General features: G+C 49.0%; 2 protein-coding genes across 4 annotated transcripts; one reads left to right on the plus strand and one right to left on the minus strand.

The window, feature by feature from the left end:
• RND2 (Rho family GTPase 2) lies at nucleotides 1-15,193 on the minus strand. Of its 3 annotated transcripts, XM_081271664.1 has the most exons (6): nucleotides 14,934-15,193; nucleotides 14,381-14,468; nucleotides 13,051-13,160; nucleotides 12,197-12,331; nucleotides 11,724-11,968; nucleotides 1-127 (listed from the first exon to the last, which is right to left on the minus strand). In XM_081271664.1, exons 1-6 carry the CDS (start codon nucleotides 15,033-15,035, stop codon nucleotides 16-18), a joined length of 792 nt encoding a protein of 263 aa, XP_081127790.1. In that variant the 5' UTR covers nucleotides 15,036-15,193; the 3' UTR covers nucleotides 1-15. The 3 variants fall into 3 exon arrangements, with proteins under 3 accessions (XP_081127790.1, XP_081127792.1, XP_081127791.1); XM_081271666.1 differs by lacking the exon at nucleotides 13,051-13,160; XM_081271665.1 differs by lacking the exon at nucleotides 1-127 and having other exon boundaries at nucleotides 8,984-11,968.
• A 1,356-nt stretch (nucleotides 15,194-16,549) lies between these two features.
• On the plus strand, nucleotides 16,550-23,871 carry VAT1 (vesicle amine transport 1). The gene is made up of 6 exons (XM_081271018.1): nucleotides 16,550-16,992; nucleotides 20,200-20,407; nucleotides 20,941-21,111; nucleotides 21,217-21,306; nucleotides 21,945-22,186; nucleotides 22,336-23,871. Exons 1-6 carry the CDS (start codon nucleotides 16,579-16,581, stop codon nucleotides 22,417-22,419), a joined length of 1,209 nt encoding a protein of 402 aa, XP_081127144.1. The 5' UTR covers nucleotides 16,550-16,578; the 3' UTR covers nucleotides 22,420-23,871.
• The last annotated feature ends 27 nt before the right edge of the window (nucleotides 23,872-23,898 follow it).

Consider the following 23,898-nt stretch of genomic DNA (forward strand, 5'->3'; position numbering starts at 1 on the left):
GGGACGAGTCATGACTCACTGGGCCTTGGAGATGAATTTGGCCTCAGTCTTCTGCCCCCCATCACCTGATGGGTTAATAGAAAAAGCAACATCCATCTTGTAGTACATTACTGCCTTTCCAGGAATCCTAGATGAAAGCATATTTTTTTTAAGTCTTTTATAATTATCTCTCAAGGTTTTCTAACAACTGTATACCCCATCTGATTCATGCTCTGCAAAACCTTTCCCAGAATTCAACTTCTGGCCTTGTCCTCAGAGTGCCTGGCCCAGTTTGAGTCCTATCTGATGCTGGGATAAATCTTCTTGTTCCCTTGACTTCTGACTTTAAGATGTCCTTCCACGTTTCCACCCCACAATCTCTATCCCTCTCTGGGCACAGCAGCACTTGGGAAATAGTTCCTACACTGCCTTTTATCTCATTTCACAAAATGAACTGCAAAGAAGCTGGAAGGAAAAGAGGAGGAGGATTATAGTGAGGGCACAGAGTGGGGGGGGGGCCTAGAGAAGAGCTCCAGCAGATTATCTCCTTGCTAAAAAATGCAACCAGCATCATCAACAAAGTATTGGCTCAAAAACATGCAAGAAAGGAAAAATAAAATCAGTGTTTGGGTGGTCTGAGTGGAAGGAGCCAAGCTGCCCAGAATGTATCCTGCAAAGGCTGTCAGGAACCGATAAGGACAGCCCCAGATGCAGATGGCACAGAGAAGAGCAGGGTGAGGGGGAACCACAGATTTGCTGAAAGAAGCCTGAGAGAATGGGGCCTGCTACCCAGGGAATGTGGGGGCTCACTTATAAATGGCTGCAAAATGGCTGAGCTGGGGACCTCCTCACCATATTTCAATGAGGCCTCACTCCCACTAACAGCCTGTAAATCTGCCTGTAACAAGGAGAAAATTAAAGAAATGAATCTGGGCAAATAGAAAATTAAGGAGAGCTGGTAACAGCCAGCTCCTGCAGAGAGCAGGGGTTGGAGGAGTATAGAAGGCTCTTATCCTGTGCATTAGGATGATTGGGAGAATCTAAGCCATTATTTGAAGGGCTGGAAGGAATTAAGATCTGGACATTTCCCCAGTATTATGGTACCTGGGAACATGAACTTTGAAAACCTAGTTTCCAGGACCCAAAATGATATGGTAGCTTGAAATGCAGCTGAGTACAGTGGTTCCCAAAGCATAGCCTCCATTCTCTTCCATGTGAGCAGTAGCATCACCTAGTAACTTAAGTGTGCAAGTTCCCTTGCCTCACCCAGACCTGCTGAATTAGAAACTGGGGATGGGGCCCAGCAACCTGTGATTCTACAGTAGACTCAAGTCCCAGAACCTTGGGCTGAGTATAAGTCATGCTAGTTGGTATAAAATGTTATCTGTGGCCCCTTAACTTTTGTCTCCAGGAGAGGTGAGTCTTGGGCCTGTTGAGAATAGTCTGTGGGGTGGTAAGTGGTTCTTATCTACAAGGTTACAGCAGCTGGCTTCAGTTAACTCCAAAATGGCTCTTTAAGCAAATACAAAGCAAAGGACAAAAGATTAAATTATATTAGCAATTTAGGAGCAGAAGGGCCAAACTACTTAAAAAAAAAAAAACAGAGGTTTATGAGGTTTTATTAATATTTAAATTGCAGTGAAACCACAGCTTCAGCCTTTGACTCTAGCATAGAGATATGCAAATATGGCTTTCAAAAGCAAGGCAATTTTAGACAGCCCTCAAGGTAATAAGAACAAATAAAACAAATGATTTTGTAATTTACCTTTATTGACTGATGTTGCCGAGGCATGAAGAGCCCATACCCTGTGAGAGTCAGCAGCAACTGAGCTCTCCAAGGGGAGCAAAGGAAGCCCACCCAGAGGGAGAAATGCCAGCAGACTCAAGACTGGTAACAGAAAAGACCCAAAGAAGACAAAACAGAAGGAGGTCAATAAGAGGGAAAGATGACTAACTTAAAAAGTAGAATGGAAATCCATCCCTGGGGTCTATGGACCATCTGATCACAGGAGCAACAGCAATGATAGTCATTAATAATGATCACTTATGGGCTGGGGATGTGGCTCAAGCGATAGCACGCTCGCCTGGCATACGTGCGGCCCAGGTTCGATCCTCAGCACCACATACAAACAAAGATACAAAGATGTTGTGTCCGCTGATAACTAAAAAATAAATATTAAAAAATTCTCTCTCTCTCTCTCTCTCTCTCTCTCTCTCTCTCTCTCTCTCTCTCTCTCTCTCTCTCCCCTCTGTCACTCTATCTTTAAAAAAAAAAAATTATCACTTATAGGCTGGGATGTAGATCCTGGGTTTGATCCCCAGTACCACACACACACACATACACAAATTGCCACACTCCTATTATGTTTCATGCACTATTCCCCACATTCAAATGAGAAAAATGAAGCTTCAAGAGGTCAAGCAAGGGCTGGGGTTGTGGCTCAGTGGTGGAGCGCTTGCCTAGCGTGTGAGGCACTGAGTTCGATCCTCAGCACCACATTAACCACATTAAAAAAAATAAAGATATTGTGTTCATCTATAACTAAAAATACTAAAAAAAAAAAAAAAGATCAAGCAACTTGCTTAAAGTCACACAACAAAAGGAAGGGGTAGATTCAAATAAGTATGTGAAGCTGAGGTCCTTGCTCTTTCCAGTGCATTGTGCTGGCAATCTGGAGGCAGCGAATAACCCCGAGGTCAATGAGGGGAGACTATGACTGGTTCTGTGGTAGCCTCTGTGTGTGTGTATTTGTGTGTGTGCACGCACGCATGCTTGGTTGTGGAAGAGAGAGTGAAAAGATCCATTTATGACTTTGAAGTTGCTTGCTATCCAATAGATTTGCCAAGAAAGCCACAGAAGACCTTTGCAGAGTTCTGGTAAGAGGCTCTTTGGAGTTCAATTCCCAGCACCATCAAAACACAAACAAAATCCTTAAAGATTATGTAATGAGTTTGCCCACTCTAGGTGAATTTCTGGAGGAGATATCTCAACTGGGCTTTAAGGCTTGGGTAGGGTAGAATGTGGCCAAAAGAAGCCAGGAGATGCTAGAAGGACCATATGAGAACTCCCAGTTGTCAGAATTGGAGGGAGGAGCACCTAATCCAAAGAGAGGAGATGGAAAGGTCCTCTAATGTACCTTTCTCTGACTCTTTCTACCTACCATCCCAAACCTAGCCTCTCCATGCAGTACCTGATGTCCCTTTTAGGCATGTGGCCTCCACATGTAGCAATCCATAGACTTTGCTCTTGCTGCCAGATGTGGTGGCACCCTCTTCTAACCGACACAACTCAGAAGCCTAAAGCAGGAAGATCACAGATTTGAGGCCAGCCTGGACAACTTAGTGAGACCCTGTCTTAAAATAAAAAGGGCTTGGGAACTGGGGCAGTAGCTCAGTGGCAGAGCACTTGCCTTGCATGTGTGAGGCACTGGTTTGATCCTTAACACCACATAAAAATAAATAAAGGCATTCTGTCCATCTACAGCTACAAAATTTTTTTTAAATAAAAAAAAAAGTGCTTGTAAAAGCATCAGTGTTCAAGCCCTTGTTCTAAAAAGAAAATTAAAGGGGCTGGGGATGTGGCTCAAGCAGTAGCGCGCTCGCCTGGCATGCGTGTGTCCCGGGTTCGATCCTCAGCACCACATACCAACAAAGATGTTGTGTCCACTGAGAACTAAAAAATAAATATTAAAAATTCTCTCTCTCTCTCTCACTCTCTCTCCTCTCTCACTCTCTCTTTAAAAAAAAAAAAAAGAAAGAAAATTAAAAAAAAAAGATTTTGCTTTTACTATATTTTTACTAGGTAAGTCCTGATCTGCTATCTCTGCCAATCAATACTTGCCTAACCTCTTTTCCAAAAACCTCCCCCAGGTTTTTCTCCCCATTTAGAATATCCCAGAAGTTTTATTTTGAGATGTGCTCCTTGATAATTCCTTATTAACAAGTTAGTACCATTTTTCTTTATCATAACCCTGCTCCATACCTGGCAGATATGTTATTAGGTACTCAATGAGTATTTGTTAAGGGAATGAGTTAAAGGATGCATGAATGAACTCCATTAATTAAAAAGTTTATCCAACTGCAAGACCCACCCTCAAAAATTTTGGAAAGCCACTTTTGCCATTAGGAATGCTTCAATTCCTCCCACCCATCTTTTAGGGCCCTGATTTACTCCAATATTATTATCATTCATCTATTTATTTTGGTACTGGGAGTTGAACCCAGGGGTACTTTACTACTGAGCTAAGACACAGCCCTTTTCATGTTTTATTTTGAGAAAGGGTCATACTAAATTGCTTAGGGCCTCAATAAATTGCTGAGTCTGGCCTTGAATTTATAATCCCTTTACCTCAGCCTCTGGAATCACTGGGATGACAGGCTTGTGCCTTGGCACCCAGCCCCAAAACAATGTAAGTAATCAAAATGTCTTCCTCTTCTAAACCCATTCCCATGGATTTTCTCTGATTTTTTTTTTTTACTATCATGAAGCCCCACCTCTTTAATTAATCAAATCAACACCCACCCACACAGCTTCCCCTAACATCAGTGAGTCAGGCCTTCTCCAGCCTGGACACTCAAGGCAGACAAACTGTTGCTGCCATCACTGAAAAAATAATTATGATGTTCATGGTAATCCCTTGGCAGGTTCAAAGCACTACCAGTCATCTCTCCTTACTATGGTAGAATGCTAACCCTACTTTACAGATGATAAAACTGAGGTCCAGGGCTTTGTCAAAAGGGTCAGTTCATGAGTTGGTGGCAGACTTGGAACTAATCAGCCCAGGAATCCCTATTCATTAGACCACAGATGGAAATGCCCTCATTATGTTGTCTGAACTATGTCTGGGAGAGAAGGAATATGGATTCCAGCCGGGGAGGAGGGGAGGCTGGAGAAGGTCAAAAAGAAAGCTTTTTCTTTGCAATGCTATAGTAGTTGGCACTAGATAATTCCAGAAAGGTTTTTAAAGCATTTTACACAATCTAGATGAGGGGAGAAAGAATTCATCCAAAGGTAACAGACACACAGGTAAGCAGATGTTTTGCCATCTTTTCTTGAAAACCACATATGGTAGTGTATATTAGCAGAGGAAACTCAAGTTACAATTTAGAAGGGTCTTCCCAGGTGTTAGTCTGTAAGACTCAGATAAGCTAGCATATGTGCCAAGTAAGTAGAAAATCTTTTGGCAAGCCCTGTTCTTGGAGCCTGGTGAGGGGTGGGGTTTTCCTGGAGACACAGGGTTTGTGGGGGCTGTCTCAGGGTCCTCCACGGTCCTAAAATGAGAAGGCTGCTGATGGAATCATCCCCAAACTCACAGAAGCTCTGAAAGCCATGGAAACCAAGATCTGTGTAGAAGCTACCTCTGGTATCTAAACAAATACCAAGGAAATTGAGAGGGGGAAATGATCCTCTGAGAAATTTATTTCCTAAAGATATGTGGCCTCAGAGCTGGGCATGGTGGTGCAGGCTCTGGAGGCTGAGGCAGGAGGATTGAGAGTCAAAGCCAGCCTCAGCAAAAGTAAGGCGCTAAGCAACTCATTAAGACCCATAAATACATTTTATTTCTAGATAAAATACAAAATAAGTCTGGGGATGTGGCTCAGTGCCCCTGAGCTCAATCACCCGTGCTTAAAAAAAAAAAAAAAAAAAGATGCGGCTTCAGGGCAGTGCTGGCCAACAGTGTGATCTCCCTCCCTCCCAAAGGCCAAACCTTCTTCTATAGCTAGTGGCATCCTAGAACACAGAGAATCATTCTGTTCACTTCAGACCAGCTCTGGGCTTTTCTTAGCCTTTAGCCTCTATTACTCTTCCACTCTGCTGAGGCCTCTGTAGCTTTTCTGCCCCACAGGGAGCAGAGGGTCACAAAACCTGAGTGCAGAGAAGTGTTGGTCACACCACTTTGAATGTACTAAATGCCATTGATTTATATATCTTAACAATAGGTAATATGTGACATGAAATTCACTTAAGTTTTATTTATTTTTACTTATTTTGCCTAGTGACTTTCGAGTGCTGAATCACTGGGCGACAATCTCAGGTCCCTTTTTTTCAATTTTAATTTTGAGACAGGGTCTCACTAAGTTGCTCAGGCTGGCCTCTCTAACTTGCAATCCTGCCTCAGCTTCCCAAGTAACTGGGATTACAGACATGCTCTATTTGCTCCCAAACTTTTTAAAAATTAATGTTATTTATTCAATTTTTTTATTTTTAATTTTTTAGTTGTAGATGGACACAATACCTTTATATATTTTTATGTGGTGCTGAGGATCGAACCCAGTGCCTCACATATGCTAGACTAGGGCTCTACCACTGAGCCACAACCACAGCCTATTTATTCAAGTTTTTGAGGGTGTGTGTATGTTAGTGTTGTGTACATGCCCTGGGCCTTGTGCATGGTAGGCAAGTGCTCTACTACTGAGTTACACTTCCAGCCCTCACTCAATTGAAATAAATAAACAAATAAACCAAAAAACAGGGGTGCTAGACCTGACTCTGAGGCTTTGAGGGTCAGAGCTCTTTGCAGGGAATGACAATGAGCAACAATGCCAGGGCCAGGCTGGGCCTCCCCCTCCTCCACCAGGTCCAGATGGGAACTGGGGCTCTGGAGAAAGGCCACACTGGGGCAGCGCTGGGCTCTGGGCAGAAGAGAGGCACTCAGTGAATGTGAGGAGGCCACAGCCGTCAGCTCATTTGCATCATAAGTGATTGGTTTTCCCTGCTCGTCCCTCATTAGGACACAATGGACAGTTGTTTGCTGGCGCAGCAGATCATTTACCAAGGGAGAGAGGAGACAGAGCACAAATGACTGATGGGCCATTGGGGGGGAGAGGCAGTCACCTCCCTCTCCTGCCCTCCCCAGGCCACTGGGACTCTTGTTCTCACACAATGAGAGGGAACCTTGGAGAGTAAACTAAACCAGTCATTTGACAGAGGGAACTGAGGTGATAAGAGGGTATATAAGACTTGCTTAAGGTCAAACAGAAAGTTCATAGCAGAAATGGGGCTTCTAGAAGAATCTAGAGTCTAGACTCGCTCCTCCCCCCACCCTTTATTTTTGTGGTGCTGGGGATTGAACCCATGGCCTTGTGCTTGCGAGGCAAGCACTCTACCAACTGAGCTATATTTCCCAGGCCTGGAGGGGCCCCCTTTTCTGCTGCAATACATTCCCTCTTCCTGTCTGGTGGTTCTATATTTCTGTGGTCTTTCCTGTTCTGAGCATTGGTTTCCATCTTCCTCTCTTCTATGTCTGCCTTATCTAATCTCTCTGTTCTTGCCTCTGTCTGTATCTTGTCCAGGCAGCCAGGATAATTACTAAACTTCTAATTAATCTCTGGCCTAACAAGGGTGGGTCTTGGCAGGAGAGACAGCAATTTGGAAACTGTCTAGGATCTGTTTTGTTGGGGATAGGTGGGAAAAGAACCAGTATGTGTTGGGGACTATGGTAAACCAGGCATGTGGCACATTTCATTTCATCCTTTCAATCTCACAAGGTAGATTTTCTTAGAAACAAGGAGAATGAGGCTCAGAGATATTGAGCAATTTTTGCAAGGCACCCAGCTGGCAAATATTAACTGATTTCAGAACTTCTATTCTTCCACCTTCGCATACCCTAGCACAGGTCTAAGGCAGGGTGAGGGGTCTGTTGATTCCAGGGTTCAGGTGAGACACAACCTTCCTGAAGGAGGCCACTGCTGTGTTGTTCTCTAGGCAGTGACTGCCTCCCAGCAAACTCTCTCCTATTCTCTGACTCCCACCTTCCCCTAGGCCCCTTTTCTAGAATGATTAAACCTCACAAATGGAAGTTTTCACCCCTGGGGGGTTGGTGGGGAGTCAGTGATCAAGACAGAGAAACCCGACAAACAGATCTTGGGGGTCTCCCTCCTGCTAACACCCCCTCCCTGTTCCCATCTGCCCCTCTCCTCCCCTTTGTGGGTCAAGGCTGCCAGTGTCTGGTTCTGTTTCATTGTGCTCTGGGGGAAGAGGAGAGTCGGGGGGTGAGTGGGTGTCTGTGTGCATGAACATAAGGCCTCCGGGTTCATTCTGACACTGAATGAAAAACTCACCAATTATTCGTCCAATCTCATTAATATGCAGACAGACATCTGTTATTTAGGAGTCAACAGCAGAGGCATTTTCTTGGGGGGGGAGGGGCACTTGTGTACATGACTCTCTTGTCTCTAGCTACTGGGGGATATCTGCTTAGAAATCACCCCACTCCTCCAGACCTGGAGCCTCCCCTCTCTTACTCTTACCCTCAGCCTTGAGGAAAGCAGGAAGGGGTTGACTAGAGATGAAGGAGGCATGGGAACCTGGCTGGAAGGATGGAGGCAGGAGAGGAGCCAAAGTTATACAAGAAACTACTAGAACAAAGAACTAACCCCCTTCCTGGGGAAGACAGTAGAGTATGGGAAGAGAGCAATACCAGGTCCTGGTGTCTGCTGGGAAATGAAAGACATGACTTTGGGACATGACTCCTTCCCCACTTTTGCAGCCCCAATGAGGAGTTCTGGTGTAGCTGAGGAAGGTTACTATGGCAACATGGGGTCCTCACTAAAATTCTTCAGAGAAAGAGAGTTCAGAAAGATAGAGACCAAAGGACCCCAACCTTTGGAGGAGTGACTAAAGCTCTCTCCAGCTCCCAGGACAGGTAATAAGACACAGCCACTTCCATCTTCTTCCGGCTTTAGGTGCCCACACCAAACACGCCCTCAGGCCCAACTCAAGTCCTCAAACCTGCACAACTATCTTGGTTATAAAGGTTGACAACAGCTCAGGCTCTGCCAGAAGGTCAAAGCTTTTCTCTCATTTTTTCTCCTCTCTGGAATCTTCTTCACTAGCACAATGAAGTAGATGTGATCAGCCCCCTTTTCTAGTGTGAAGTCTGAGGTTCAGGCAGGTGCTGCCTTGCCAGTTGCAGTGTGTGGAGGTTAGTCTGAGTCCTCCCTCCTTCCCTTCCCGCCTCCCCCCCAGCAGGCTGATTGCTGAGGTTAAAAAACACTGGCTGCATCACAGCATGATTAATTGTTTATTTCATTAAATGATTAACGAGGCTACATTGTTTCTCAAATGGGTGTCTAATTTGTGGGGGAAACAGCTGCAGAGGAGGAAGCTGGGTCTGACTCTTGCCTCTAGGGTGGGGGTGGCTCTAAGTTCCCCTCCCCAGTCTGCAAGGGCCTTTGAGGATCAAGGAATAGCCCCATTCCTTCTTCTCATCCACTGGGCTCCCCAGCCCAGAGGCACAGCCTCCTCCCCAGAAAAAAAAAAAGATCTGTAGCCCAGACCTGAAGAGGGGACCAAAATCCATTCTGGGTGGTATTGGAAATGTATTAAACTTTGGGGGCTCCTCCAACTGATTTATCTTCCTAATTATGTTTGCTTTAGGCAGATATTGAAATGTGTTTGCATTCCCTGAGCGCAAATGGCAGGGGAGGGAGGCTGGGGAAAAGAGCCGATACAAACACTCTGCACTTTGGCAGCTGCAGGCTTCAGCCTGCTTTGTACTTGAGCAATTCAAAGTGGAGAAGGATCCAGCCAAAAATCCCAAGTTGATTTTTATGCTGGGTCCCTGTGAGGGAAAGGGTCCAGTCCTCTGGAACAGACAGCGACCCACCTAGCTAGGCCTAAGAACCCCAGCTATCTCCAGCACCCTCAGCCCAGGACTTGGGGTCCTTGAGGAGGTTCTTAAAGTCAGCCCCTAACCAGGTCTTGGTTGACAAGGTAGGATGTCCAGTGCCCTTGAAATTATCCTAGAATCCTTGAAATTGGCCAAGATGAATTAGAATAGGGGTCCAACAGGAGGGTCCGCTGAGCCAGGGAATGGGTAGGGATTTCCTTTCGAAAGTCTGGGGCCTAGCATCAGGAAAGGGGAGCTCTTTTATGTGCCATACCTCAGAGCCCAAACCGCTAACCCTCACCATATCATCCAGATAACCATCTATCCAAAAAACAAGTCTGATCACTCTCTGTTTGAAATCCATGGTGGCTGCTCACCTCCTCAGAATGAAGTCCTGGTTCCCTTGGCTGTGCAGCCACCTCACGTACCTTTCCAGGCTTGTCTTTTGCTCTTGCTGTCATGGGAACCCCACCATGCCATGCTCACTCTCCTCTCCACATTTGCACCTGCTGTTCCCTCTGCCCAGAGTCTTTCTAACCTTCCCCATCTGGCAAACTCTTCAACCCTCAGGACCTGGCTTAGGAGAAGGACCTCCTGCAGCAACCAGTTCTTTTACAAACATCCTTTCTCCCTTTGCCAAGGCACTTTCACACCTAAGGTTCCTCTCCTCCCCACTGGGCTGGTCTGTGGAAGCTCAGAGACTGGTTCTTTCAGGCTTCCAAGCCCCTGTGTGACCCATAATGGTGCCATGCACATTTGCTAAATGCCTAGGGCCGAATGGGCTGTGAATTAAGGTAGGATCCCCGCAGAAGGGAAGGGAAGATCTGTGTTCTCTCCCAATGTGTCTGGAAGAATTGGCTGGGGTTAAGGCTGGGAGAGAAGGGGAGGGTCAAGTATAGTTCCTGGAGGAGAATGTCACCAAAAAGAGGCCAGTGGGACCAGAGCCAAGGAAGGAATACAGGACAATCTGAAACCAGACTCCTGAGAAAACAGACCAGCACTGTCCTTCCTGACAACAACTGTTCTTGCCATCCCCTCCACTGGTTTTCATTCTCTAGTGGACAGCAGGGGTGACCCTAAATTCAGAGCTGATGCTCCCCTATAAACATCAAGGAACTCAGGATGGAATGTAGAGAGTCCCTGTCTTTAGGGAGACCCCAGAATCAAACGAGTGACTTTTGGGGAAACTTTATGCAGGGTCAACTTATGTAACACGGAGGCTCTTGATGCCCTCCTACCCTGTGACCCCAATCAATAGGTATCAATAGGCTCAAAGCCATGGGTGGAGATGGTGAGCAAGGGGCCTGCACCACTTTTGCAGGACCCCTCCCATGCTAGTGGCAGCCCCAACTGGGCTGGGTAATGTGATTGCACATCAGTCCACTCCAAGACCCCTAATGGTCTGAGGATTGTCTGCCTCATTAACTGGAATGAAGAGTCCCAAGATATCTCGTCCCCTGACCTCTGGCTCCCAAAAGGACAGGTGTGATTCAACTCTGCTCCACCTGTGGGCATGGACAGGAAAGTCCCCCGCAGTGATTAACTTTCCCTCCTTGCTGCTAGAGACTAGATTGTTTTTTTGAGAAAGCAACAAAACTAAAGCCACAGCCGTTTTCCATGGACATGGGCTTTATTTGGGACTGTTGGGGGAAGGGAGGTGGAAAGCTAGGATTGGTGGGCTGATGGGGAAGGAGCTTCTCCTTGCTTTAAAATGTAGTGTGTGTTGCCTGGAGGTTAGAATGTGTGAGAACAGCTGTAGAAGTGGGAGGAGAGAAAAAAAGATCATAAAATGGACACTTTCCTTAGGGAAGGAAGCCAGGACTAGGATTTAAAGACCAGGGGTGGAGAGGGAAGGTACCCTTTATATAGGAATTCAACCAAAGTCATTGCTTGATGCCATCTTCCCTAATGCCCACATGCCCTATCCCAGTTCATGCCCCAGATGCCCATCCTGTTAGCTCCCTCAACTTCCAGAGGAGAGGAAGGGGGATGCTCTCCTGGCCAGGAAAACTTCTCATTCTAACTGCCCTAACCTCCCAGCCAGGGTCAGGAGGTCAGGAAGCCCAGATGCAGGCGGGGGAACAATTGTGCCCCTCACCACCCCTCCTCACACTCCCCACCGCAGCCCCTCACATGAGGTTGCAGCTCTTGGCACGATCCTTGTGTATCTCGCCCTCATTCCCCCGGTCTGGCCGTCCTGACAGCTGAGTGGACCGCTGAAGTCCCCGGCGTGAGTCAGTACGGCGCAGCTGCCTATGGCCACGGCCAAGGGAGGCCACTGTGGCCACATGAAAGACATCCCTGACGCTGCGCTCAGATGACCTGGAGGAGCATTCAACATAGGACACGGCCCCCACCTGCTTGGCCAGCACAGTCCCCTGGAAAAGAAGAACATAAAAGAAAGTTATAGGGCTTATACTGCAGCTCAGCAAAGGGCATGGATGCTGTGGGCTGAGGTTGGAGGTCAGTGTTTGGGGAAGGTCAAGGGTCAGAGGTCAGAGGACAGAGTAAAATGACGAGCCAGGTAGGGCATTTTCAAATCAGAGGCAGAGAAGGGCAGAGGTGAGAGGTCTAGGTTAGGATTAGGTTAGAGGTCAAGGTCCCACCTGCTCATGTGTAACAGGGATAAGTCTCTGCTTGGACAGCTCCCTCAGTGTGGCCAGGTCTGTCCGCATGTCCAGTTTACAGCCAACCAGCACAACCTTGGCATTGGGGCAAAACTCCTGAGTCTCACCCTGCCACTATTTGAGAGAAGAAAATAGTTATGGAGGGATAAAGGGAGGCACAGGGAAAATTCCTGCTCCACACCAGGAGGATGCCCTTCCTTCCTCATAGCATGCCGAAACCAGGTATCCTTCCGAATTCTCCCATGTGAGAAAGGATCTGGGAATATTGGGCTTGGGTTGACAGCACAATGGGGTTCAGAGAAGGAGATAGTGAAGAGAGCTGCAATGGGGCTGTGGGAATGGGGCCCTCCTCTGCCCTGAAGGGCTAGGAAGGGTCTGCCAGCCTGGAATCTTCCCATTCCTACTCCCCTTTCCCATACTTTCTCTTGTGAACATACAAATCCCATCCTCCCTTGACTGGAAACTGGTGCTGCTAGCTGATTTCAGTCCATTCACCATGGGCTTTTCTCATGGAAATAGGGGCCTGAAGAGGAGGCCTCAGGGCTATCCTGAGCCCCAGGATCAACATTCCCATTCCCTTCATCTGGGGCTCCCAAACCAAGAAGAAGGGGAGAGCTGGTAGGGAATCCCTGTCTACTTCTCTACTCTCCCCATATCCTCCAGCTATTGTTTTCAGCTGTGAAGGGGCGGGATAGGAGGAATGAGGGGAGAGTTGGGAGGGGGGAGCTTCACCCACTATCCAGCTGATAGCCAAGCCCCAGTCATCACTTCTTCCTCAGGACCATACTGTCCAGTCCCCTCAGTCTAGCTGCCCTGCTTCCCCAGTCTCCCACCTTCTTAAGGACACTGTCCAGTGTTTCTGGCCGGCTAATGTCAAAGCAGATGAGCACAGCATCGGAATCAGGATAGGCCAGAGGCCGCACGTTATCATAGTAAGAGGAACCTGAGGGAAGACAGTGAAGGGACAGACAAGGGTCCTGAGTGAGTGGCAGGCCTAGAAGGGAATAGTAGACTTAAGAAATCTTGGTTAAGGGATTCTGGGAGCAGAGAATGGAAAAGAGCAATCATTAATACACATCACAGAATTCTGGTATTATTCCAAGGAGAGGAGCAGGCAGAGGGGAAGTGAAATGGTGGGAAACATCTCTCTGGGTTTCCCTAAGAGTAATAATTCTCTACTCTCCCCATCCCCAAATACTGGGGACTGAACCCAAGAGTGCTCTACTACAGAGCTTGATCCCCAGCCTTTTTTTTTTAATACTCATCTTCTAGGTGTAATTGGACACAACACCTCCACGTTATTTATCTGTCCCTATGTGTTGTTGAGGATTGAACCCAGGGCCCTGCATGCCCTAGGCGAGTGCTCCACTGCTGAGCCACAACCCCAGCCCCCTAGCCTCTTTTATTTTGAGACAGGGTCTCAGTTACCAAGGCTGACCTCAAATTTGTTATCTTCCTGCCTCAAGCTCCTGAGTAGTTGGATTATAGGCATATGACATTGCACCCATCTAACAGTAATAATTCTTAATCTTTTTGAGTTTCAGACCCCTTAGAGAAGCTCAGGAAATCTATCAACATTCTCACGAAATTCTGACTGTACTTTCTGAGCTTGTTTTGACAGACTCCCCTCCCCATCCAGTGGAACCCAGGGTCTTCCACATGCTAGGCAAGTGCTCTACAACTGAGCTATACCCCCAACCCTTGACAAACATCTTCTAAAGCCTTAAAATAAAAACCCTCCTCATTTTTGGGGGAAGGTAAGGAGCAGGGGTAGGGAAAGAGCTCTCCCATCCTCTTGGGAATGGATCTCAGATTTCTTTAGTTCAGCTCAGAGAAATCACTCTCCTTTACCCCAAGAAGGAATTCTAAGTATATCTCCTATACTCATTTCCTAAAAACACTTGTTCCAAAATAAAAGCCATTCCTTCCCAACTTTCCTAGGTAGGCAGAACATAGTTGAGGGGCTTTCCTCCTTCAGGACATGGTTTCTATTAGGCTGAGTGTGCTCTGCCTCAGTTTCCCTGGCTTTAAGCAGATATTTGATATTCTTTTCTCCTAGAATTGGATGGATGGGCTAGGATGACCTGGAATCTAAGGTTTACTCAAGGGAGAGGTCAGGCTGGGGGCCTCAGAAGTCAGGGTGACCCCGAGGGACTTGGCTACCTGAAGTATCCCACATGTTGAGCTCAATGCGGCGTTTGTCGATCTCAAAGCTCGCGGTGTAGTTCTCAAACACAGTGGGGACATAACTCTGCAGATACAGATGGGTCAAGATGAAATCCTTTCTCCAGTCCTCACAAATGCCCTCCTTCCTCCCATACCGGGTCCAGCCCAGTCCCTGGACAGAAGTTGGTCTGGGGTTGGGCAAAGGGGAGATCCCAGGAGCTGCTCCCTCCACGGATTTTCTGCTAGGCTTCCAGACCCCTTCCGGATCCCTTCAGCCTTTAGTTCTCTCCCTCTCAGCAGCCCAGAATCTCCGACATTACCCCCTGCGCGCCCTCCCGGATCCTCTGGTTCTCCCAAATCCCATTCATCTCGCTATGATCCCTAATTCCTTCCACCCCAATCCTCTGCAGTCCTTTCAGAGCCCCCAACATCTCTTCCCCCTCTCCAAGCCCCTCTCTCTTGTCCCTGGTTACCTTGGCACCCGTTTCCATCCGTCCCCGAGGCCCCTGTCACCCATCCCCGGTCCCCTCTCAAAAAGCGGATTCCTCACCCCGGGGTAGGCGTCCTTGGCGAACACCTGCAGCAGCGCCGTCTTGCCGCACTCTGCATCCCCCACCACCACGATCTTGCAGCGGCCGCTCTGCCCCTCCATAGTCCCGGCTACGCGCCGGCCCCCCACGCCGCCCCCCTCTTGGGCCCCGCCGCCTCCTCTACCGCCACCTCCCTCGCCGCTGCAGCTGCAGCCGCTCGGGCCGCCGACACCGGCATCTCGCGGGCCTGAGCGGAGCCCCCGCCCGGGGCTGCGGCCCCCTCCGCCCCGCCCCTAGCCTGGGGGCCGTGCCCCCAGCCCCGCCTCCCGCCCTCGCAGCCGAGGGGCGGGGCTCAAAGGACCCGGGAGGAGCCTGGGGAACCCGGGTCCTTGAGCGGGGATCTAGGTCCCTGGTGCAGTCTAAGAGGTTCCTGAGGGTTTGGGGCTGGCCAAGACCACGCTTATTTGAAGTCCTTGGGAATGGGGGCGGGGCGGAGTTCGAGCAAAGTTCTGAAGGGTAGGGTGTGAGCGTCACATTCACGAGGCTGGGACCCACGCGTGCACGCAGGTGTGCCAGTGCGGATACGCGCGGTGGCAGCCATCCACTTCCTGAACACAGGGGGCGCGAGATGACTGGGAAAGGAAAAAGTCTTTGGTTTCGTCTCCCTCCTCCACTCTTGTGTCCTGGCGGGGGATTTGGGGAAAATGGGAATATAGACTCCTACACACCCCACTCGGTGGCGGGTGACATCATAGCTTTCCGTCCCCATGGCGACGGGTGGCCGGGTCTGGGGCTGTAGTGACTTAACCGCGGGCCTGGACTAACAGGGAAACGTGGACTGAGTTCCTTAAACCAAGTGCTGAATGGAAAGTTTTGGGGAAGCTGCGTCCCCTGGTGGATGCTTGGGGTGAAGGAGAAAGGGAAGAAAAAGAGCCAAGCCCAAAAGTCAACTCAGGCTTGACTTAGATTCTAACAGTAATCAAACCCATGTTTGCATCTGCATGTCATCGTTTATCTTTTAAAAATGTTTCTTTAAATCGGAGACACTAGATTTATTTTTGCTTGTTGTAAATAACCCTATAAATATAACTACAGCACCAGCACCAGCACCAGCACCACTTTACAGAAGGCAAAATGAGGCACAAAGTGTTAATAAAGTCAGAAAGATTTAAAAGTTCGGTCTCCATGCTTTTAGTTTGCCACTGTAAGGCCACAGTGAATGAAGCCTGATTCTTTGTAGGGTTACTGATGGATAGAATCAGAGCTTGAGGTACAACCTGATTGGGTTCTGGTCCACAAGTGGCTCGTTCCCCAAATCTGATGTAAACTCAAACTTTGGGACTGTCCTTCAGAATGCTTCTTAACATAGCTTTAAGTTTTCATAAGGTTTATTGTGAATAAGTAAGTTAAACACAATTTATTCATGTTATAAGAATGTCCTCATGTGTATCAGTGGTCCTATGCGACTGAACCCCTTTTTCCCGCTCTGGAAGCTCGCAATGCAGAGGCCTTGGCCCTTTAAGTCTGAACGCTAGGCCCCGCCCCAGACCCGGCGCCCCACCCAGCTGGTTGGAATCCGCAGCCGAGGCACATCCCGACGTGCGCCCCGCCCTCCCCAGCTGTGCACCCTCAGTCCAGCTGTGCTCGCTCGTCGGGAGTCCAGCCATGTCCGCCGAGAGAGAGGTAGCCGAAGCGGCCACTGTGGTGGTGGCGGCGGCCGAGGAAGGGGCCAAGGAAGATGTTTCTTCGCAGCCCCCGAAAGCTGAGGCAACTAGCGACCCGCAGCCGCCCGCGGCCTCTGAAGGAGCGGCCGCCGCCTCTCCGCTGCCGCCGCTGCGCTGCCTGGTGCTCTCTGGCTTCGGCGGCTATGACAAGGTGAAACTGCAGAGCCGACCGGCCGTGCCCCCAGCTCCCGGCCCGGGTCAGCTGACGTTGCGCGTCCGGGCCTGCGGGCTCAACTTTGCAGATCTCATGGCCCGGCAGGGGCTGTACGACCGGCTGCCACCGCTGCCCGTCACTCCTGGCATGGAGGGTGCGGGCGTTGTGATCGCTGTGGGCGAGGGAGTCAACGACCGCAAGGTGAGCGGGCCAGTGCAGGGTAGGTAGGGACTGCGCAGGCCGCGGGGCAGTGGGGCACGAGTGGGCGGGCGCCGGGGGTGTGGCAGGGCGGGGGAAACTGGCACGGATCTGGGTAGACAGACATGGAAGACGTAGGAAAAAAAACTTATGTTTTGAGGATCTTGGAGAAAGGAAATTTGTTTGTCGAGGGGACAGTTAGCGTTCCTTCCCCAGCCATTTTTAGTTGCTATACCCCCCTAGTGGGGTTAGGTGTGTGGGGGGGGTGTGCGCAGGGGGTGGGGGGGGGAGACAATAAGGCGCTCACGCGCATGCGCACTATGCCTGCTCACTCCCCACCCCACACACACTTACGCACTAAAACCACACCTGTCTGTACCCCTGCCCACCAAATACTCCCTGGGCAATTGTGGTCTGTGACCCTAAGTGACGGTTAGCGTCCTCTTTTCCGAAGGGAGCTTGAGGAGCTGGGTAGTCGAGGTTGGGCGGGGGTGCAGTGGCCTTGCCAGAGCCCTAGTCACATGCAGCCCCGTGGTCTGTGGGGGTGTGAGGCGGCCCCTCCCTGAGCCGGGCCATGGAGGAGGACACGCCCGTCATGGAGGAGTGGGAGCAGTGCTGCCCCACCGCCAGCAGCCTTACACTACCCGACTGGTGTTGAGTGGAGGAAGTGGGATTGGGTCTCCTAATCTTTGTCTGGAGCTCTCTGTCTCCCGTGACTGCAATATCTTCTCCTCTGACTCAGCAGGCCAGCTACAACCCTGAGATGCCTTAGGGAGCTTCCAAGAAACGCTTCTGCCTTCCTTGGGGACCCCCACCTCAGAAAGCCCCCGGTGGGAACCATTTGGGGCAAAGTGGGGAGGTGTGGCACCGTGAGCAGGTTGGCCCAGCTCTGCCGGTCGTTTCTCCTTCTCATTTGTCATTAATCTTGGCCACAACCCCGGACTCTAGAGACTTCCATATGAGCAACTTTTTGAAAAACCTGGGGGGACACATCATGTGTTTAGGGGTGTCTTTTCAAATCTTGTGTGAGGAGCGGATGCACTCTTCCTATTATCTGACCTAGATTTTTTGAGGTTATTGTACATAAGCCCTTAAAGGTTTCTCCCTAAATTCAGCTGTGGCCCCACCCTCACCCTGACTTCTAAATAATCCCACCCCTGAGAAAATGCTAAGAAGAATTTGGGGAGGGGGAATTGTCATTCACGTTACTGCTGAAGGCCACACACCTATTCTCCCATCCCTACCCACTTTCCGCCAGATAAATACAGGATTTCCTGACCAGGGAAGAATCTGATGTAAGAGCCTGGATTCTGTGGGGAGGGCCCTATCTCCCTCCTGTGGTCTGGGCTGGGAGGCTTAAGTCCCTGACCTGTGATGGGCTGAGGGTGAGCCATGAGCCAGGCTAGAGACTTGTTCTGGGCCAAATCTGGGACTGGCCACCACCCCGAATGGCTGCACTGTTTGCAGCTCTCCTAGGACTTGTTAGACCTGAGTCCTGGGATGGAGGGCTTTGTTCCCCAGACCTCAGGCCACAACTGTGGAGAAAGATCCCAGTCTACTCTTAGTTCTCCACTTCAGTGGAGTATAGGATCTTGAAGATGTGAAAAAGGGCTTGTGGCCATGGTGTATTCCTGTAATCCCAGACACACAGGAGTCTGAGGCAGGAGGATCACAAATTTGAGACCAACTGGGCAACTCAACAAGACCTTGTCTCAAAACAAAAAATAAAAAGGATTATGATGTAGGTCAGTGGTAGAGCGTCCCTGGGTTCATTCCTCAATACCACAAAAATTATGGGGCTGGGGATGTGGCTCAAGTGGTAGCGCGCTCGCCTGGCATGTGTGCGGCCCGGGTTCGATTCTCAGCACCACATACAAACAAAGATGTTGTGCCCGCCGAAAACTAAAAAATAAAGATTAAAAAAAATTCTCTCTGAAAATACCACAAAAATTAAAATTAAATTAAAAAAAAAAAGGAGTGTGTAGGAGTCCCACTTCCTTTCCCTGTAGATCCTAAGTCTTGTTAATATAGATTCCCATCATTCCTGACAGGAACTAAGAGAAACCTGGATTGTCCTGGAACAATACCCACACCTCCCTCTCCATACTCTTCAGAGAGCTAGGAGAGGCTCTTTCTTTCAACTGAGGACTACCCCCTCCTCCTTGCCCTTCCCTTGCCCTGGTTGGTAAGCTAGAAGGATTGTTATCTTTGTCCCCTTTTCCTCCTGCAAAGAGGCTCCTGTGCAAGTGGCTGAGAATGAGAGAAAACACCTTTTCTTAGTGCGTGGGATGGTGTGTCATTCCTTATGCATTGCCCCTCCCACATGATCTCTGGGTGAAGGTGTTTTCTGAGCCCGTAATACTGGCTCAAATACAACTTTTGATGGATCACACCCAGCCCTAACCACTCAGAGACATTTACCTGTGCTTTGGCAAGGTCCTTACCACATGCTGCCCTCTTCCTTCAGTTATTTGTGTGACTTCCTCTTCTGCTATTATTGTTATCATTGTTATTACCTAACATTACCAAGTGCTTACAGTGTGCTAGACATTGTGTTAAAAGTCCCTGAGTTTTTTCATTTAATTCTCATCATTCCCCTACTTTACAGATAAGAAAAACTGGTTAAATACTTTTATTTGCCCAAGGACACATTGCCAGTAAACAGTGAAACTCATTTTTATAACCAAAAACAGTTTGATCTCTTCAATAATACTCATGCTGCCCTAACTGTATTCTTCTTGCATTCAGATTCTTACACAATAATTAAGTGCATGATCTGTAAAATGGAGATAAGGATAGTATCTACCTCAGAGTTGATGTAGGGATTATTTGGGTGCTTATATATAAAGCACAGGGCATAGGGCCTAGCCCTCAGTAAGCACTCAGTGAAGGGTAGTGCTTATTGTTGTTGTTGATAATGTTGTTATTATTACAATGACTTCTATTGCTGTTTTTACTGCTATTTCTTTTTTTAATATTTATTTTTTTAGATGTAGATAGACACAACACAATGCCTTTATTTTTATGTGGTGCTGAGGATGGAACCCGGGTCCCACTCGTATTAGGCGAGTGCTCTACCGCTGAGCCACAATCCCAGCCCCTTTACTGCTATTTCATCTCAAAGAAGATGGCTGGGCACATAGTGGAAAGTCAGTAAATCACCTTAGGTGAATTAATTGACTGAATGCTTCTATTCTCCCATTCTTCAAGGCAGGGGATCGGGTGATGGTGCTGAACCGGTCAGGGATGTGGCAAGAGGAGGTGACTGTGCCCTCAACCCAAACCTTCCTGATGCCTGAGGCCATGACCTTTGAGGAAGCAGCTGCCTTGCTGGTCAATTACATCACAGCCTACATGGTCCTCTTTGACTTCGGCAATTTGAGGCCTGGCAACAGCGTCTTGGTACACATGGCTGCAGGTGACAGGTCCTTTCTGTTTTCCCCTTTCCTTACCAGATTTTCCTTCCAGGCTCTTCTAAAGCCTGTCTGGTTTGTTGTCATGGTAACACCAGGCTGCCTTGGCCTGTGGCACCTAGAGGCCTCTGCAGTATAGTTGCCATGGTAACATTCAGGCACCAGGTCCAACCTAGTGTCCTTAGCAACATGCCCTCACTCCATACCTTCTCTTCTCCAGTGACCCTCCCTCAATTCTTAATTATGGAAATTGGACATGGGCCCCAAAGTGAATCTAGGCACAATAAAATTGATGGACTGACTGGGTCCTTGGGAGACTAGTATGAAGAATAGTGACTAGGTGACTCCATATCCGCTTCTTCTGGATGTTTGTTTTTTTTTTTTTTGTCAATGAACCTTTATTTATTTATTTTTTATCTATCTACCTACCTGTTTATTTATATGGGGGTGCTAAGAATTGAACTTAGTGCCTTACCCATGCTAGTGGTACCTACCACTGAGCTATAACCCCAGACCTTTTCTGGGTATCTTGCTGCAGGTGGTGTGGGTATGGCAGCTGTGCAGCTGTGTCGTACAGTGGAGAATGTGACAGTGTTTGGAACAGCCTCAGCCAGCAAGCATAAGGTGCTGAAGGAGAATGGGGTCACACATCCCATCGACTACCACACAACTGACTATGTGGATGAGATCAAGAAGATCTCCCCCAAAGGTAGGGGGTCAGGGTATGGGAGTGGGTAGGATGTCACAAGACCGGAAGAAGGTCTTTAGATCTGTGGATCCTAATGTTGTTCCTGGATCCCCTACTTTGTGACAGGAGTGGACATCGTCATGGACTCTTTGGGTGGGTCAGATACTGCCAAGGGCTACAACCTCCTCAAACCCATGGGCAGAGTCGTCACCTATGGTGAGTTCTTGAGCCAGAGATGGAGAGGATGTTAGGGGCAGGAGGGTGGGGTAGGTCTGATTAGTGGGAAACTGAGATATAAGAGCCTGTGGCTTTTGAATGAAGAAGGTGCAGAGACTTGGGGGCTCTACAGAGAGGATCAGGGTTACACTCAGGTTGCTGCCTGCTGGGTGCCAGCTACTTTCATTCTCTTTTGTAATTTTTCTTGTGAGTCATAGTAAATCATTGTGTTCTCTCTGTGCTCCTGTCTGGGGACAATTCCTGATACAAAACCAACCAGTCTGCTTTCCTTCTGACTTCCCCTGTTGGGCCTCTTAGGCAAGCTAGATTTTCATTTTAAAAAACTACTCCACACAAAAAGTTTAGGGTTAGGAATGCAGCTCAGTGGTAGAACACTGGCCTAGCATGCATGGGACCCTGGATTTGATCCCAGCACTGAAAACAAAGGAAATAAAGATTAGATTCTGAGTGCGCCTGAGAGGATTTGGGCCAAGTAAGCAGAAGTAAGGAATCATCCTGCACTCTGTGGCAATGGTATGGAGAATTGCAAGGAAATACAGGGGTACATGAGCATGGATTCATACATTCAGGCATGTACTTGGCACCTGGATCACAGGCCCTATCGCCCCACCCCTCAGGAATGGCCAATCTGCTGACGGGCCCCAAGCGGAACCTGATGGCCCTAGCCCGCACATGGTGGAATCAGTTCAGTGTGACAGCTCTGCAGCTGCTACAGGCCAACCGGGCTGTGTGTGGCTTTCACCTGGGCTACCTGGAGGGTGAGGCAGAGCTGGTCAGTAATGTGGTAGCCCGCCTTCTGGCTTTGTACAACCAGGGTCTCATCAAACCTCACATTGATTCCGTCTGGCCCTTTGAGAAGGTGAGTGTGGTGACCTTTCAGGGTGGCAGGGCCTAAGTAGGCCTTGTGAAGGGTGTGGTCTCAAGGGAAGAGGGAGGGAAACAACTCCTTTGGGCTGCCTCTTGTGGGACGGGGACCAGATGGGATCAGAGTCTTCTCTTCCCTTCCAGGTGACTGATGCTATGAAGCAGATGCAGGAGAAAAAGAATGTGGGCAAGGTCCTCCTGGTTCCTGGGTCAGAGAAGGAGAACTAGGACAAGGGACTGAGGACCCTTGAGGCCTGGAAAGGGAAGGGAAGGTTGGGAAGCCCCATTTCTGATGACCACCAGACTCTCACATTTCATCCTCTTATCATAATGCTCTTCCCTCCCTCTCTCCCCAAAGGTCTCTGTGGTGATGAACACTTCCGGGCCCTGTTCTTTCTCTTTGGTCAGGGCTGCTCCCTCCCCCTTCCTGCCCTCAAAGAGGTTGGGAAGTGACCACTTGGATGTTTGGGGCCTGCCAAGGGGACAGGGAGGGTCAGAAGGAGGCTGATGGCTTCCTGCCCCCACCCTTTCCAGGGCCTGCTGTGCTGCTTTTGTGCCAAGGTTAGCTAATCCCTCCCCATCCTGTTGTGTGTGCTTCCGCTTCTGCCTCATCTTCTCTCCCACCCCTGCCCCACCACCTCCCCAAAGAATTAAAATGTCAGCTCAGGATACGGGGCCAATCTGTGTGAGCCCAGCATGTACCTGTCTCTCCCTAATGTCCCTTCAGCCCAGGGCCGACCAGCGCCCACCTTTAGGCTTTATCAGTTCCCAACTTTGTCGTCTGTCCCCAATTTATTAAGCACAGTTGGATTACTTCCACTTCCAGGTTTTCTGCCATCCTTAACCAAGGCCGCCTCTTACAACAAGGACAGGAAACAGACCCATGTCCCAGGTCACAACTCTGGGAGGGAGGCAGAGCACCCCTACCCTTCACTGAGGTCTCTGGATTTGTTCTCAGTGCCTTAGCATCGGAAAACCTGTGCTTGTGTGTGTGTATTTGAGGGGGGGGGGAATCCCTGTCTCTGGCTTCCTCCTTCCTGTCCTCCCCAGTGCCTTCCTTATTCTGGTGGAGATGGGGTTTTACTTCTCCCCAGTCCTACAACACTGCCAAAAATCTGTGTATGTGCCAGTGGGTGGGGGGCCAGCCATTAGCATCTTGGGGTCAGGGCAAAAAGTAGTTGCCCTCAACGTGGTCTGTGCCATGTCCTGTCTTTTATAAGACCTGGAGGAGAACAAGATGAGAAGCTTTAACAGGCTGATCTGGGAGATGCAATGTTGTGTCTTGTTCTGGGACCAAAGTGAAAATCAAAGCACATTCCCTTTGTAGTCAAGGAGGCCTCACCACCTTCTCCCAGAGGGAGGCAGCTTTTCAGCTCAGCCCCAAACTTTGTTTACATGGTGGGGAGACAGAGCAGGAAAATAAAGGGGGGTGGTAAGGATCTGTACCATGGGAACCAAAGTGGGGACTTCCTAGGGAGGAGAATAACTCCCTCTGCTGAGTTGGCATTAGGGAGGATTATTGCCCCAGCCATTGCTAACGGGAGGTGGGGGGTGGGGGGATTCAGCCTCTTCCTTGTCTAAATGAGGCCTACATGTGGGAAGTGTGATTTCTGTTTTTGTGTACCCCACCCCATTACCGAAGCTGCCTTTGTGTTTGTGTCAATAAAAAGCCAAACCCTGGGTCCTTGATGTTGCCTTAGAATGGAG

This window comes from Spermophilus citellus, assembly GCF_964194105.1.
Source record: "Spermophilus citellus genome assembly, chromosome: 17".
Lineage (NCBI taxonomy): Eukaryota > Metazoa > Chordata > Mammalia > Rodentia > Sciuridae > Spermophilus > Spermophilus citellus.

What these genes read in the sequence shown, in the direction of transcription:
- VAT1 (XM_081271018.1), top strand. Translation starts at nt 16,579, where the DNA reads ATGTCCGCCGAGAGAGAGGTAGCCGAAGCGGCCACTGTGGTGGTGGCG. An exon ending in CAAGAAGATCTCCCCCAAAG is followed by an intron (nt 21,112 to 21,216) that starts GTAGGGGGTCAG and finishes ACTTTGTGACAG; the next exon opens with GAGTGGACATCGTCATGGAC. An exon ending in CCGTCTGGCCCTTTGAGAAG is followed by an intron (nt 22,187 to 22,335) that starts GTGAGTGTGGTG and finishes CTTCCCTTCCAG; the next exon opens with GTGACTGATGCTATGAAGCA.
- RND2 (XM_081271664.1), bottom strand. Translation starts at nt 15,035, where the DNA reads ATGGAGGGGCAGAGCGGCCGCTGCAAGATCGTGGTGGTGGGGGATGCA. An exon ending in CCAAGGACGCCTACCCCGGG is followed by an intron (nt 14,469 to 14,933) that starts GTGAGGAATCCG and finishes CTGTATCTGCAG; the next exon opens with AGTTATGTCCCCACTGTGTT. An exon ending in TCCCTGTTACACATGAGCAG is followed by an intron (nt 11,969 to 12,196) that starts GTGGGACCTTGA and finishes CTTCTTTTCCAG; the next exon opens with GGGACTGTGCTGGCCAAGCA.